The sequence below is a fragment of the Phoca vitulina genome, unplaced genomic scaffold (genome assembly GCF_004348235.1).
Source record: "Phoca vitulina isolate PV1807 unplaced genomic scaffold, GSC_HSeal_1.0 scaffold9, whole genome shotgun sequence".
Lineage (NCBI taxonomy): Eukaryota > Metazoa > Chordata > Mammalia > Carnivora > Phocidae > Phoca > Phoca vitulina.
The window spans coordinates 8,754,708-8,766,725 of record NW_022589712.1 but is presented as its reverse complement, the minus strand read 5'-3'; the positions used below and the strand labels follow the sequence as shown (position 1 = coordinate 8,766,725).

Sequence of the window (12,018 nt, the reverse complement as noted above, 5' to 3'; positions counted from 1 at the left end):
TGTTACTTCACACCGTTGCAAAACAACCTGTATTTGCCCTGTTTTGTTGTTGTTTGTTTGTTTTTGAGGGGAGCGTCATAGTTATTTGGCAAATATAATTCCATCCATTTGACAAGTTATTAAAACTTGGCTGGGCGTTCCAGTGTTTTGCCCATGTGTTGCCAACCATCTGGATGTTTCTACATTTGTGACTGTTCCTTTGCTGTCTGGTATCTTATGGACAAGAGCTGAATTTTTCCACCTTTCCTTGGAATTAGTCTCAAAGTTGTAGATCATGTTGATTCCACAGCCTCCCCTCCCCCCCCCCACCGGTTTACATCCTAACCTTTTCTGGTTTATTGATTGAATTTTTGGTCAAACACTCATGGTTGCAGTGAGATCTGTGTTTTTTTCATTTCAGAGTCTGGGAAGTATTTGGCGGTTTCCAGTGGAAAGTAAAACCTGTATTTCATACAAAGATGAAGTAGGGAGACTTACATAAACATGAAGGTTTTGTTGCATTAAAGAGCAATCCTTAGTATACTTAAGAAATAATTTTAGAATTTTTGGGGTTTTAAGGGACTAGTTTATTTCAAAAGCTCTTAACATTCCTTTGGGGGTTTCCTTCTCAACAAGGTTGTCCACTCCTGTCCCTCAGCAGCGACTACCAGACTGGGTGGGCTGCACGCAGCGCTCCGCTAGGAATGGCAGCCATCCCTGGCTGGTATTTGCCTTAATTTTTGGGGGGTGTGTCTGCACACTGGCAGCCTTTTGTGACTAAATGTACTGGCTACTGGGGTAGCTTTAGAAAGTTATTTTTGACTTTCATAGAAGATCTTGATTAATCCATCAGGGTCTGACTGCAAGTGGCCAATAACCCAACTTGAACTCATTTAAGTACCAGAATTCATTGCGTTGTGGAGCTGTATGTTCAGAAGTGTGGGGCTTGAGCTGACCTTAGGGACTGAGTCCTAGATCCAGGGCTCTAACAGCCCCTGGACTCTCTCTCCACGTGACACGAGAGCTGTCACTAACAACTCTAAGATGCTTCCGCCACAGCCTCGTGACTGGAAAGCCGAGGCGGTGCCCAGGGTCTAGCTCCAGTTAGAGCGATTCCAGTGAAGTCTCCTGAGCCCTCTGAGCTCACATGAACAGAAATCTGTTACCAGAACTGGGGGAGGCTTCATCTGGTAGACAAAAATAATATGTGTCCTTTACACTGCACATTTTGGATTTGCTGCCTTATAGAGATTGTAGGGTCTTGGGGCTCTTTAAGAATCTAGGCAGGTGGAAGACTTCAGATTTAATTATCTTCACGTCAGGGAATCCTGAAGAATTCACACCAGTTCCAGTGAAAAATGGCAGGGGCTGCAGTGGCCGAGGGGCTACCCCATATGGGCACTAGATGAATCTCCTCTGGCTGAGGCTAGACAGAACAGGAAGTAAGAGTGGAAAGAAACTTAGACTTTAATTTCTTTAGATTTTAAGTTATAAGACCCAGAAGGCTTCACTCTTGGACTCTAAATTTTCCTTGGGAATTTTGTAATGGGAAGGACTTATTTTGCAATTGGGACATTTTCATATTGGTGGTATTGTATTATCAGAATATGTGTATGGTATTTCATCTCATTGCTTAAACGCTGGTGGGCTATTTTGGATAGCATGGACTGGGCAAAATATGGGATTGGGGAAGGAAAGGCAGGAGTGGATTTTCAGCCTAGAGGTCAGTGTGGCCTTGGAGTTGGCTAAAGAATGAGCCTTCCTCATTTCAGAGCCTTTTGGGGGCCGGAAGGATCCCCATCTGTCACCCCAGGAGGATAATAGTGGGACAGTGATTAGTCCTGGGGAGGCCCCTGAAGGTGGGGCAAGTGGTCTTGATCCTCTCTCTGAAGAGGCAGCTACAACTTGACCTCAGGTTAATGGTCATGCCCAGTGGGGCCAGGGAATAGCCTGCTGGAGACATTAAGGGGACTTTCATTTTCCTCTCCTCGTGTTTCGCTTCTGGCCTCTGTCCTCCCTGAGGCTTGCTGTATCTGAGGGGTGAGTGGTTAGAGCCCAGTCTCCATTTGTCTGCTTTCTCTACTCCATGGCATTAATGCGTCAGAAGACACAGGCATTTGAGTCTCTTCTTCGGGCCTGCTTCCATAGGGGAGGGCACTGGGTTGTGGCTCAGGCCTATTGCTCTCTCCCGGCCTGTGTGGCCGTGGCCCTGACGCTGTCTGCTCTGTAGGCTCTGCTCTCCCCTCTGTGTTCACCTGAGGGTCCGCAAGTGGAGAGGGGAGGGAGATAGGAAGCATGGTCATGGTCCCACATTAGATCCACCCTCTCTAATGTAACTTTATCAATAATAAACCTGATAGTTTGATTTTTTGCCTATATGGAGAATATAATGAAGTCACTGTGTTGGTTTTTAAAAGTAAAATGAAACGAAACAAGCAAAAACAATACTTTGGATCCAGAAATATTCAGTTACTGTTTTGAATCACAGTCCTCAAAGCATGATTTCTCCATGAATTGTGTCCATTTTGGATTACTTTTACCGTTGATTCATTTTATCAACTGATGCTGAACTTGCCTTCCCTTTGTTCTGAGAAATGGCCCTTCTCGGAATTCCCTTTCTAGGAATATATGTATTTTCGTTCGTTGTGGCTATGACTATACTCTTACAGATGGGCGGTGATGTCTGAAGCAAGACAATGAGAAGTGAAGATCCTGAGATTCACTTTGAACCATTTGGAACTCACATGGGATTATCCCATCGGCAGTAGGGACTGCTGGTCTGGGATGGTTAGGCCAGCGCTGGACATGTAGCGGTCATCGGTTTTGCTAGTAGTCAAAGCCTGTGTAGCATCCCACAGTCCCCTCCCCAAAGCCATCCTGGGATGGGACTTCCTTTCTTCTCTGGAACCCAGGCCAGTTTTTTTCAGAGCCTTTACTCCTCTCAAGGGACAGAGGGAGGTCTGGCAGTGAGATATGAGTCCTTGAACACATCTGTACCTAAAGTGAGACGCAATTGTGCCTTGAGACACAGTGGACAACACTCCTTAATATGTCTTCACTATTTGCTTGATCTTCCTGGTCCTTAGAGGTGTTTGGGTTGGAAATCCTTGGTTGACCTCGTGAGTCTAAAACCTCCTAACATCTTTTTCTTCAATCCATCAGCCATTTAAGTGAGCACCAGCTGTGTGGTCAATATCTGGTGTCAAGAAAGATGCCAGAGTGGGAAGGTGAGCAAGGGCCAGGTGAGGTGTGATGCCCCTTGTCCACTGTGAGAAATGGGCCCTGCAGATGTTGGTCAGGCCAGCCTGGCCCTGGGAACCTAGCTCTGGCATCCCGAGGGCATCCTCAGCCCTGGGGAACCCCTTGAGGTCACTCTGCAGAAGCTGAAGACCTTCCAAAGACAGACATTCCAGAGCCATTGGAATTTTGGTCTCCATCCTTGAGCAGAAATGGATCCATACTTTGGCCCTGGAGCCAAAGTGGCCTCCTAGAGCCCTCTTGGATAAGACCTGAAATTTGGAGCTAGACCAAAGTAACAACTCTAGGTGCTGACTGTGCCCTTATTGTCTGTTCCCGAACAAACCAGTAGAGGTCTCATAGGAGCTATGGCTCAGAAATGTCTAGCCTAGCAGTTGCTGGGTATCCGAAAGATCACCAAAATACCATTGCCACTTGGTCCCTGGCAAAATATCCTTGAATCTGGATAATGTTTACTGGCATGAACTATGGAAATGACTTTCTCGTGGTATGAAATTGCTGGAGTCGTAGTAGACTCTACTAGCTTCCTTCTTCTATCTGGAGCACCTTACCATCTGCTCCATTCAAAGTCACCTTGAATGGAGAGAAATGGGAAAAGACATGGACAGGAAATTCTTTATACTTAACCTAACATCCCTTAGGCTGCCACTTAAGCTCATTTCCTCATTTTGTATCCTGGGGTAAAGGAAAAAACAGCTTGTCATGGCCTTAACCTGTCATTCAGGCTCTGGGAGGTTACTTCCTCATGTTCCCTCTGCTGGGCCGTAGAATTCCTGTTGTCTTGACTTTGGGTTTGTCCTTTTTCCTTTTTAGAGAGGCAGTTCATGGGATTTATAGCTTTAAAGGATGTACCCAGTATCATCTTTATTAGACAAGAATATAGAAAACTATTACAAAAGGTTATGTGCTGCATTTATCTAGCAGAGAGGGTGGTCTGGTCTAAGTTTCTAAGAACAGTTAGAATAAATCAGGAATCACTTTGTCATATTTCATCCTTATGCTCCCAGAATACTGATCCCACAACACAGAACCAGAATGCAGTCTGCAGACCTGGAAACCAATTTCACAGCCTTTATGCCTTGACTGCATATTTAAGGAATGAAATCAGGAGACCTACAAAACAATCATCGGGAAGAGAACATACAGTCATATTTCTAGTCCCAAGAAGCAGCTTTCTGTCAAGTAATTCAAGCGCACGTGCACTGATTTGTGCCTTCCCAGACTGGTTCTTCCTCAGATAGATGCTGGTTTGATGAGTTCACTAAGAGCTCAGGCATGAGGGGCTCTGGGTGGGGCTGGAGTGACAGAAAAGATTGCTTTCTATCCAGGCCTCTTCTTCTCTTCTTCTTCCTCTTCCTCCAACTCTTTCTAAGCGGGCACAGATGATGTTCACTAGGAAGCATCAAAAATGACATCAGTTTGAAATATCAAAGTAGATAACAATCCAGGGAATGAAAATATCTGCTAATCAAGCCACCATATGGTTTGTTTAACGGACCCAGGTTGCGTGTGTTGGGGGGAGGGTGGGAGGAAGGGTCATGGTAGATTGGCCTAAGGCCTTTGGAAAACGGTAAATTCAGGATGGATCTTAAGGAGATTGACGGTAAGGCTGCCTTGAAAGTATGGTTTCCAGGTCTCCCAGAGGCCTTTGTGTTCACAAATGACCTTCATTAGGCAACTCTCTGAGGCCTAAGACGTCACTATTAGAAAAGTCATTTGGTCTTAGGTTTTGTCATAAGAATGCAAATGTCCCTGAGAGAGCACATCATCCACTTCTTCCATTCCTTCCAGAGAGGGGGGAGGATGAGGACACCCAGCACAAGGTGCCATAACAGTGTATTGGGGGCAGGAGTGCCCCCCCCAGGGAGGAAAGTGGCATGGTGGAAGAGATGGTAAACCCAACTCTGGAGGCCTCGTGATTTGTTTTAGAATGGTGGTGGCTTCCTAAATTAATTTTCGATGGCAATGGTCACAGGTCATATCTGAGCAGGGGCAAATTCTGAGGGTCTGTGAGCTGGCAGGGGGAGAGCTGGGCTTTGGAACTGGGTGAAGCAGGGTTTGCGTCTGGCTCCAGCTCTGGGGCAGCTGTGTGGCTCTGGGTGAACCCTAACCTTGCTCCTGGCCTTCTTTCCTCATCTGGAATACGGAGGGAGTAAATGGCACCTCCCAGGTGGTGTGTGTTCTGAGCACCTCATGTAACGTAGGGTTAGGTGCTCAGAGCCATGGGCGGTGGGTGGTAGACACTCCATAAACCCTCTCCTCCTGTCCATTGCCCTCTCCCATTTGTATTTACTGTAGTTGAGCACCATATGGCCTTTCTCTCAGCATCCAAATGTTGGCTCAGGCAGTTATCAAGTTGAGACACACTGATGGTACTTGATCATTGGCTAGAGGAGGGCAAACAAACTCATGCACAGACACAGTTGGAAGCTCTGATTGTGTAAGCACAGTGAGGTGATGGTCATTAGGTTTTGGCAACCCAGAGGTATTTCCCCCTTGCCCTTCTTTACTTTGTGCATCTCTTACTGGAGCTCCTTGAAGGTTTGAAGTATCTCCCCATATGCTGGGCTGATGCGACCATTTGAATGTGGATTCTCACTTGTGTTGGAAACTCTTTTATGCTGTGTCCAAGAATAGACGCAAGGCAGGGCCAGGAAGAACAATGAGTATATTTATAAATTGTTCTTCTTTTCAGATTATCAGTAATGAAAGTCAATTATTTTCAAGCCTAGGCAGTATTGTACTGATTGAATCATGAGCGCCTAAGAGAAAATGTGACAGTGCTTGGGGGTCACTGGCCTCTTGTTTTTGGCTGTCTGTCCAGGAGCTAACTTTCCTTAAGGGAGATTTGGACTCGAACTGTAAAGAAAAACGTTATTCACATATTCATTCATTTGTTTTCTTCCTTAGGAGACTCGCCCAACCATGAGCATCCCTTTGCAGTTTTGGGGCGGGGGGGAGCCTCGCTTTGCTCTTGCACACCTTTCGGTCAGTGTGAAATATTGGATTCCTGGGACTGATTGCTGCTGTTGGGGGAAATAGGGATCACGACTAGAAAAAGCTGGTTAGTCAGATGGCAGAGAAGGAAGAGAGGTTTTTGTAGTGAAGCCTCGGGGGAAAGAAAGGGAACTGAAAGAAGGGAACCCCAGTCTTCTGGCTAAGTAAGTCCTGGAAGGTTTCTCGTGGGCAAGGAGGGAGGGGTACATGAGAATTATTGAAGAGTAGCCATGATTGCTAGTAAATGCCCAGAAAGTCACCGACGCACTGTGTGTACAATCTCCTCAACTCAAAATTTTGCAGAGAGCGCCAGGTTTCTTGTCTATGATTTCTCCCATTATGGGCTTATGGGACCCTCATCCCTGGAACTGGGGAGGGGAGGCTTTGTGGGTTTTGCTTCCTGCCGGGAGTCTGATAACATGCTTTTGTCTCCAAAACAGGCACTCTTTCTTTACTGCTTTGAAATCATCAGATTCATTCTCTTCTTCTTCATTCCTTGGATTTCTTTGAGTGAGGCCATATGAGTTCTTTTTCATCATTTTACTCCTGAGGCAGTGGGGCAATTTGGGGAGGGATGAGTGATGTATGCTAGCGTCATCTGTGCTTATGGTGTTCAGAATTTTCACCTGGTATTAAAATCACATACTAACCAATCCACGTGTCGTCACAAAACACTCCTTCCCCTTTCTTCTTCCATGAGTTTCCAAACTCATTTTTCTTCATGTTACTCAGTTTAAAGGTTTCTGGGTTTCTTAGATTACTTTTCTCTTTCCTGAGAGTGCCTTGTATCATTGAATAAACAGTTTCAGATCCAGGTTTGCCTAAAATTTGTTTGACTGTTGTGTGAATGTTTAGCGTCTATTTATATGATGTAATGTTGCAGGATCTGTTACAATGTGAGCTGAGAGATTTTGTTTGACAAAATGTTATGTGTCATTTGGGTTATTTTTCAAAATCAAGAATACGTTTATGGAACCTCATAACTGAAGATAAAAATGTAATTGTGCTTCTTAATAACTTGCTTTTCTTCTTCTGGGACAAAATATGGAAACATTTAAATTAGCTCTATGCAGATGAACCAGAGGCTTACCTCCCTTCTGAGGTGTTGATGATCTTGATTTGTTTTCTTTGTGGAAATGAATGCTTCTGTTACCTCGCTTTGGATGCAATGGTTAGTCGTCCCCATCATGACAATTTTATGTTGTTCTTCTCGGAGGTATTTTATTTTATTTTATTTTATTTTATTTTATTTTATTTTATTATTTTTAAAGATTTTATTTATTTATTTGAGAGAGAGAAAGCATGAGAGGGGGGAGGGTCAGAGGGAGAAGCAGACTCCCTGCCGAGCAGGGAGCCCGATGTGGGACTCGATCCTGGGACTCCAGGATCATGACCTGAGCTGAAGGCAGTCGCTTAACCAACTGAGCCACCCAGGCACCCTCTCGGAGGTATTTTAAAGATTGTCCAACTGTACCATACAGAATACTAAGAGCTTATTTGATATATGAATGCCTCTGGAGAACATGTCAAATTATGAATTCGTTGTTCCTGCACTAGCAAGGCAACATAATCAAGCCAGAGAATGCCTAGAGTTTGTTTTGATTTGTTTCACTTTTGTTTTAAATTTACCACCCACAGTTATCCAAAATACATAAAAGCTTGTGGGTTTGATATGTGTGTTTTGCTCTCTCATACTGTAACGATGTTCAAACATGACTATACTTAACGTTTTTAGGACCAGACAAATTAAAAGTCATTTGCTCTTTTGATAACAATATCAGAGAACATTGGAAAAAAATTCCTTTTCACAATCTGCCATTCCCATAAGTTGATAGTTGCGCTGTTTGCATAGCTGACCACCCACTGAAGCCAAGGCACGTGAAACTGCTGTCCACTAAAATGGGCCTGAAAGTCACGTGGGACCCACCCAAAGATGCTACCAGTAGACCCGTGGAGCATTACAACATTGCCTATGGGAAGTCACTGAAAAGTCTTAAATACATCAAGGTGAATGCCGAGACGCACTCCTTCCTTATTGAGGATGTGGGTAAGTGACACTATGGTCTTGTTCCCGGTCAGAACTAACTGTACACCAACATTCTCAGTTCCCTTCTTAGGTAGGATGGCTGTTTGTGAGACACAGTGTGGCCAGGCTCCAGGGACCTCATGGTTCTTTGGGAACAGGTAGCTGAGGTGATGAGGCTGTTGCTTAATCTTTATCTTGCCCTTGGACTTCCTCATTCTGCATTTGAACTCAAGTATTTCTGGGTAGTTCTCCAAATGAATGTAGGAAACCAGTTTTTAGTTTCTGAATGTGCTTTTGGAAAGCATGTTGGTTCTTTGTTTCCTAGAAACTTTACTTTGTAGCCTAATCTTGAGATTTCTAATTTATAAACCAATTAGAGATTACTCAAATAATACGTCCCTGTGAGGGTGTGTGTGATATGTCATGCTTCGCGACATCTGGTTCAAAGACGTGACATTCTCCCCATTAAATTTGATTCTGGAAGTCTGTAATATTTAAAAATTTTCCTAAATATATTGTTTTATAAGAGCAGGTGTAGGTGGTTTTGAACATAGGCTTTGAGCTGCCTCCTTGGGATCCTCTATCTTTTGCTTTTTTGATCCTACGAGCCTGAAACTCCCATTTATTCTGCACTCCAACCTCATGATGGATCGTAAGGAAGTAACAGAAGTCAGCATCTCTGACAACCAGGTCTCCCTGCGCTGGCTTTCCATTTTCCTGCCTTCCTTTAGTGGATCAAAATCAACTAACTCATGGCTCCTCAGATTCCTGGCCATTGTCTACACATTTACTCTCTCTCCACCTCCTGCATTATAATGTTAGACTTTCTGAGTAACGGAGCCGAAAGTATATAGAAGGGACATCAAAGGAGCCAGATTTCCTTCTTCGTGGTTCCAGCTAAACATACATTTCTCTGAATCTTTTCCACATCAGTATGACCCTACTAAGTACGACAGTGAGGTTAAATGGAGAATCTGTTGGACCCAAGGCATGAGCAGGGTCATCTTTGCTTGTTCAAACCTTAGGTTGTTGTGATCACTGCAGAGAAGAAAAACATGCAAAAAGAGAGCCCTAGAACTCACTGAAAAACAAATAGTCTCTCCCAAGTAACTCACTGATGAGTTAAGGGGAATCAGAGACATGTGGATTAAATTTCCTTGAAATGCGAATAACCTCAGAATGAAGAGAGAAAGTGCCTGGCAAAGCATGATTTTGTGTGCTGTCTGACCCTAGAGAGCATTTCCCAGCAGGCCATGCCAAACCCTACATGCTACCAGGCCCTGCCTGGTCAGACAGAGGTCCTACTGACCTCGAGCACAGCAGGGGTGCTAGATGGCATCTCTGTGTCGCTGTTGCTGGGCCTCTGGCCCGAGAACCGAAGTTCTGTTATAGGAACACTTCTCACCTTGAGAAATGTACATATGCTTCTTGCCTTTGACACAACTAACACTTATCTCTCCAACCGTCCGTCCCATCAAACGCCCACAAACTCTCATCTCTCCAAGGAATTGGCGCCTTCACTTACCTTTCACAATAATTCATTTTGAGGAAAACCTGCACTCTTGGAGTTTTCCTTTCTGCAGCTGCAAATTCAGGGCACACTCACACGGTAATGTGGTCTCTCGGTTTCCCTTCCCGTCCCACTGACTTCAGGAGCTCAGCCAAAGAGACCATGGCTATTTGACCTTGACCCCTATATACACGTCAAAGTGAAGCCCAGTTATTTCAAGATTAACACGTCCAAGATTCCAACAGCTGTTTCTCTAGGTTTTTGTTGAAACGGTCAAAGACAACATGCAGACCTAGTAAAGGGAGTATTCACTGTCATAAGGAGAAAAATTTCACGAAGCTTTACATGTTGCAATGAAGATTTCCCATGTGCTAAATTTTATGAGTTACCCTGAAATTTTCTTTCTGTGTTTTGGAGTTTTCTGTTTGAAGCTTCCAGGGGGAGATATTATTTGCAGGTACTGACGCTGTAGACTATAAAACACCTGGTTAGTGGACGGTGCGTTCCTATTTCCTACATTAATTTCACATTAAAAAGCTCAAAAGCCTTTTCTGTTGACAGCTTATGAATCCAGGTTTATTAGACATGCCATGTGCTTTGTACTAAATAAATTTCGTGTTCTTTGGGTCAGGCATATTTTCGTTGCATGAGAGGAATGTTAGTGATACTGATTAAAAAGAGAGAGAGAGAGCTGTAGTTAGACTTGTCACTTAATTCAGATTTTTATATTTGGTTATACATAAGGGAGACAGTTAGTGAATCAAACTGTCATTCTTGGAGATGTGAAATGGTGGCTTGATATAAACCATATGTTTCAGACCCGGGGGTAGTGTACTTTGTGCTGGTTACTGCAGAAAACCACAATGGAGTGAGCCGTCCAGTTTACAGAGCTGAAAGCCTGCCTGGTAAGTCATACCTAGAATTGGAGGCTGTATTTTTGTTACTTAGATGGGGAGAAACATCCCTCTTTGCTTTCTCGGATCTATACAGATTTAGAATCTTTAAAGGGTTCCTGAGCAAGAATGACTTGTATAGCAAGCTGAAAGATAGAAAACTAGGAGAGACTTATCCCTTCTTTTAAAGTAATTTTGATGTAGGTTGTTAGTGTTTTGTCCTAAATTTTTGGAGTACTCATTAGAGTAAGCCATGTGCCAAAGACCAAAAAGATGTGATGTCCAGAAAGCTTAGGTGCCTCATTACTGATGTGGCCTGAGCGGATCCTTTTGAGGACTGTTGAAAAGACCACTAAACATATGTTAGGGCTGCACTGAAATGTGGAAAATCCAATCGTCCTCGTTTCTAACTATGAAGTTGCATTTTCCTCATTTAGGAGGTGAATGGATCCGGATTGATGGTTTTCCCATTAAGGGTCCAGGACCATTTAATGAAACCGCCACAGGTACTACGTGCTCCTTCGGTTCATGTCTTCACTGAAGCACCATCTCGCAAGAGGGTTGTGCTTCTGTCACACACATGTGCTCACCAACCTTCATTTAGTTCCCATCGCTAAACTAACACACATGCCACACGGTTTTGGTCAATCTGCTCTGCACCTGATGGCCCAGACTGCAGTCGGTGTTGCTCATTTCGCACTGTTCTTTCACGTTCTGGTGTGGGGAAGTGTCTTCGTCTACATCTGGGGATACTGTTGCACTGTTAACAGGCAAATATGGTGGTTGAGATGGCAGCCCTGGCCTGATGAGGATATTTATAGCTCTGTTACCTGTGGATGGCATAAATGAATGGAATCCACCAAGAAGTGGCTTTTATTGGCTAATATGCTGTATCAAGTCTTTCTCTCTTTTCTTATAAGCATGGCATATTTTGTGATATGTTAGAGCACCTGCCTTCCATCTCTGCTCCATATTTGTATATATGTCTGTTTTATCATTTGGATGTTGATGTTGTCTAGTCATATTGTTTTACTTGTTGAGGGAAGTGTTAACATTTCTTGTATGTTTTTTTGAATACATTTAATTAATGGTGAAAAAATAATGCAAAATGAATGCAGTTATTTTGGAGTGTGGTTGGATAATATCCCAAAGGCAATATGGTGAGGACCTGTATTCTGTTTTCATGAACGCTGTTTTTAAGTCCGTCAATCTGGTGTTGTTGTTGAGAGGAAGGTGAGTACTTTGAAACCAATGACCATAATCTGCTTCTCAGGTCAGATTTGATGGGTGTAGGCAGTTTCAAAGTCCCCTTTCCACAGAAAGGGGCTGAAAAAATGAAACAACCAGAAAAGGAA

General features: G+C 43.8%; 1 protein-coding gene across 3 annotated transcripts in view; it reads left to right on the top strand.

The window, feature by feature from the left end:
* FNDC1 (fibronectin type III domain containing 1) overlaps nucleotides 1–12,018 on the top strand; it is a 156,049-nt gene that overhangs the window by 71,579 nt on the left and 72,452 nt on the right. For 2 of the 3 annotated variants that reach the window (XM_032407546.1, XM_032407544.1), the window contains exons 1-3: nucleotides 7,719–8,281; nucleotides 10,589–10,675; nucleotides 11,101–11,169. In XM_032407546.1, coding sequence (XP_032263437.1) covers nucleotides 8,134–8,281; nucleotides 10,589–10,675; nucleotides 11,101–11,169 — 304 coding nt within the window. In that variant the 5' untranslated portion in view covers nucleotides 7,719–8,133. Of the gene's footprint in view, nucleotides 1–7,718; nucleotides 8,282–10,588; nucleotides 10,676–11,100; nucleotides 11,170–12,018 lie in introns of those variants that run through there. The other variant, XM_032407545.1, reaches the window with a different exon arrangement.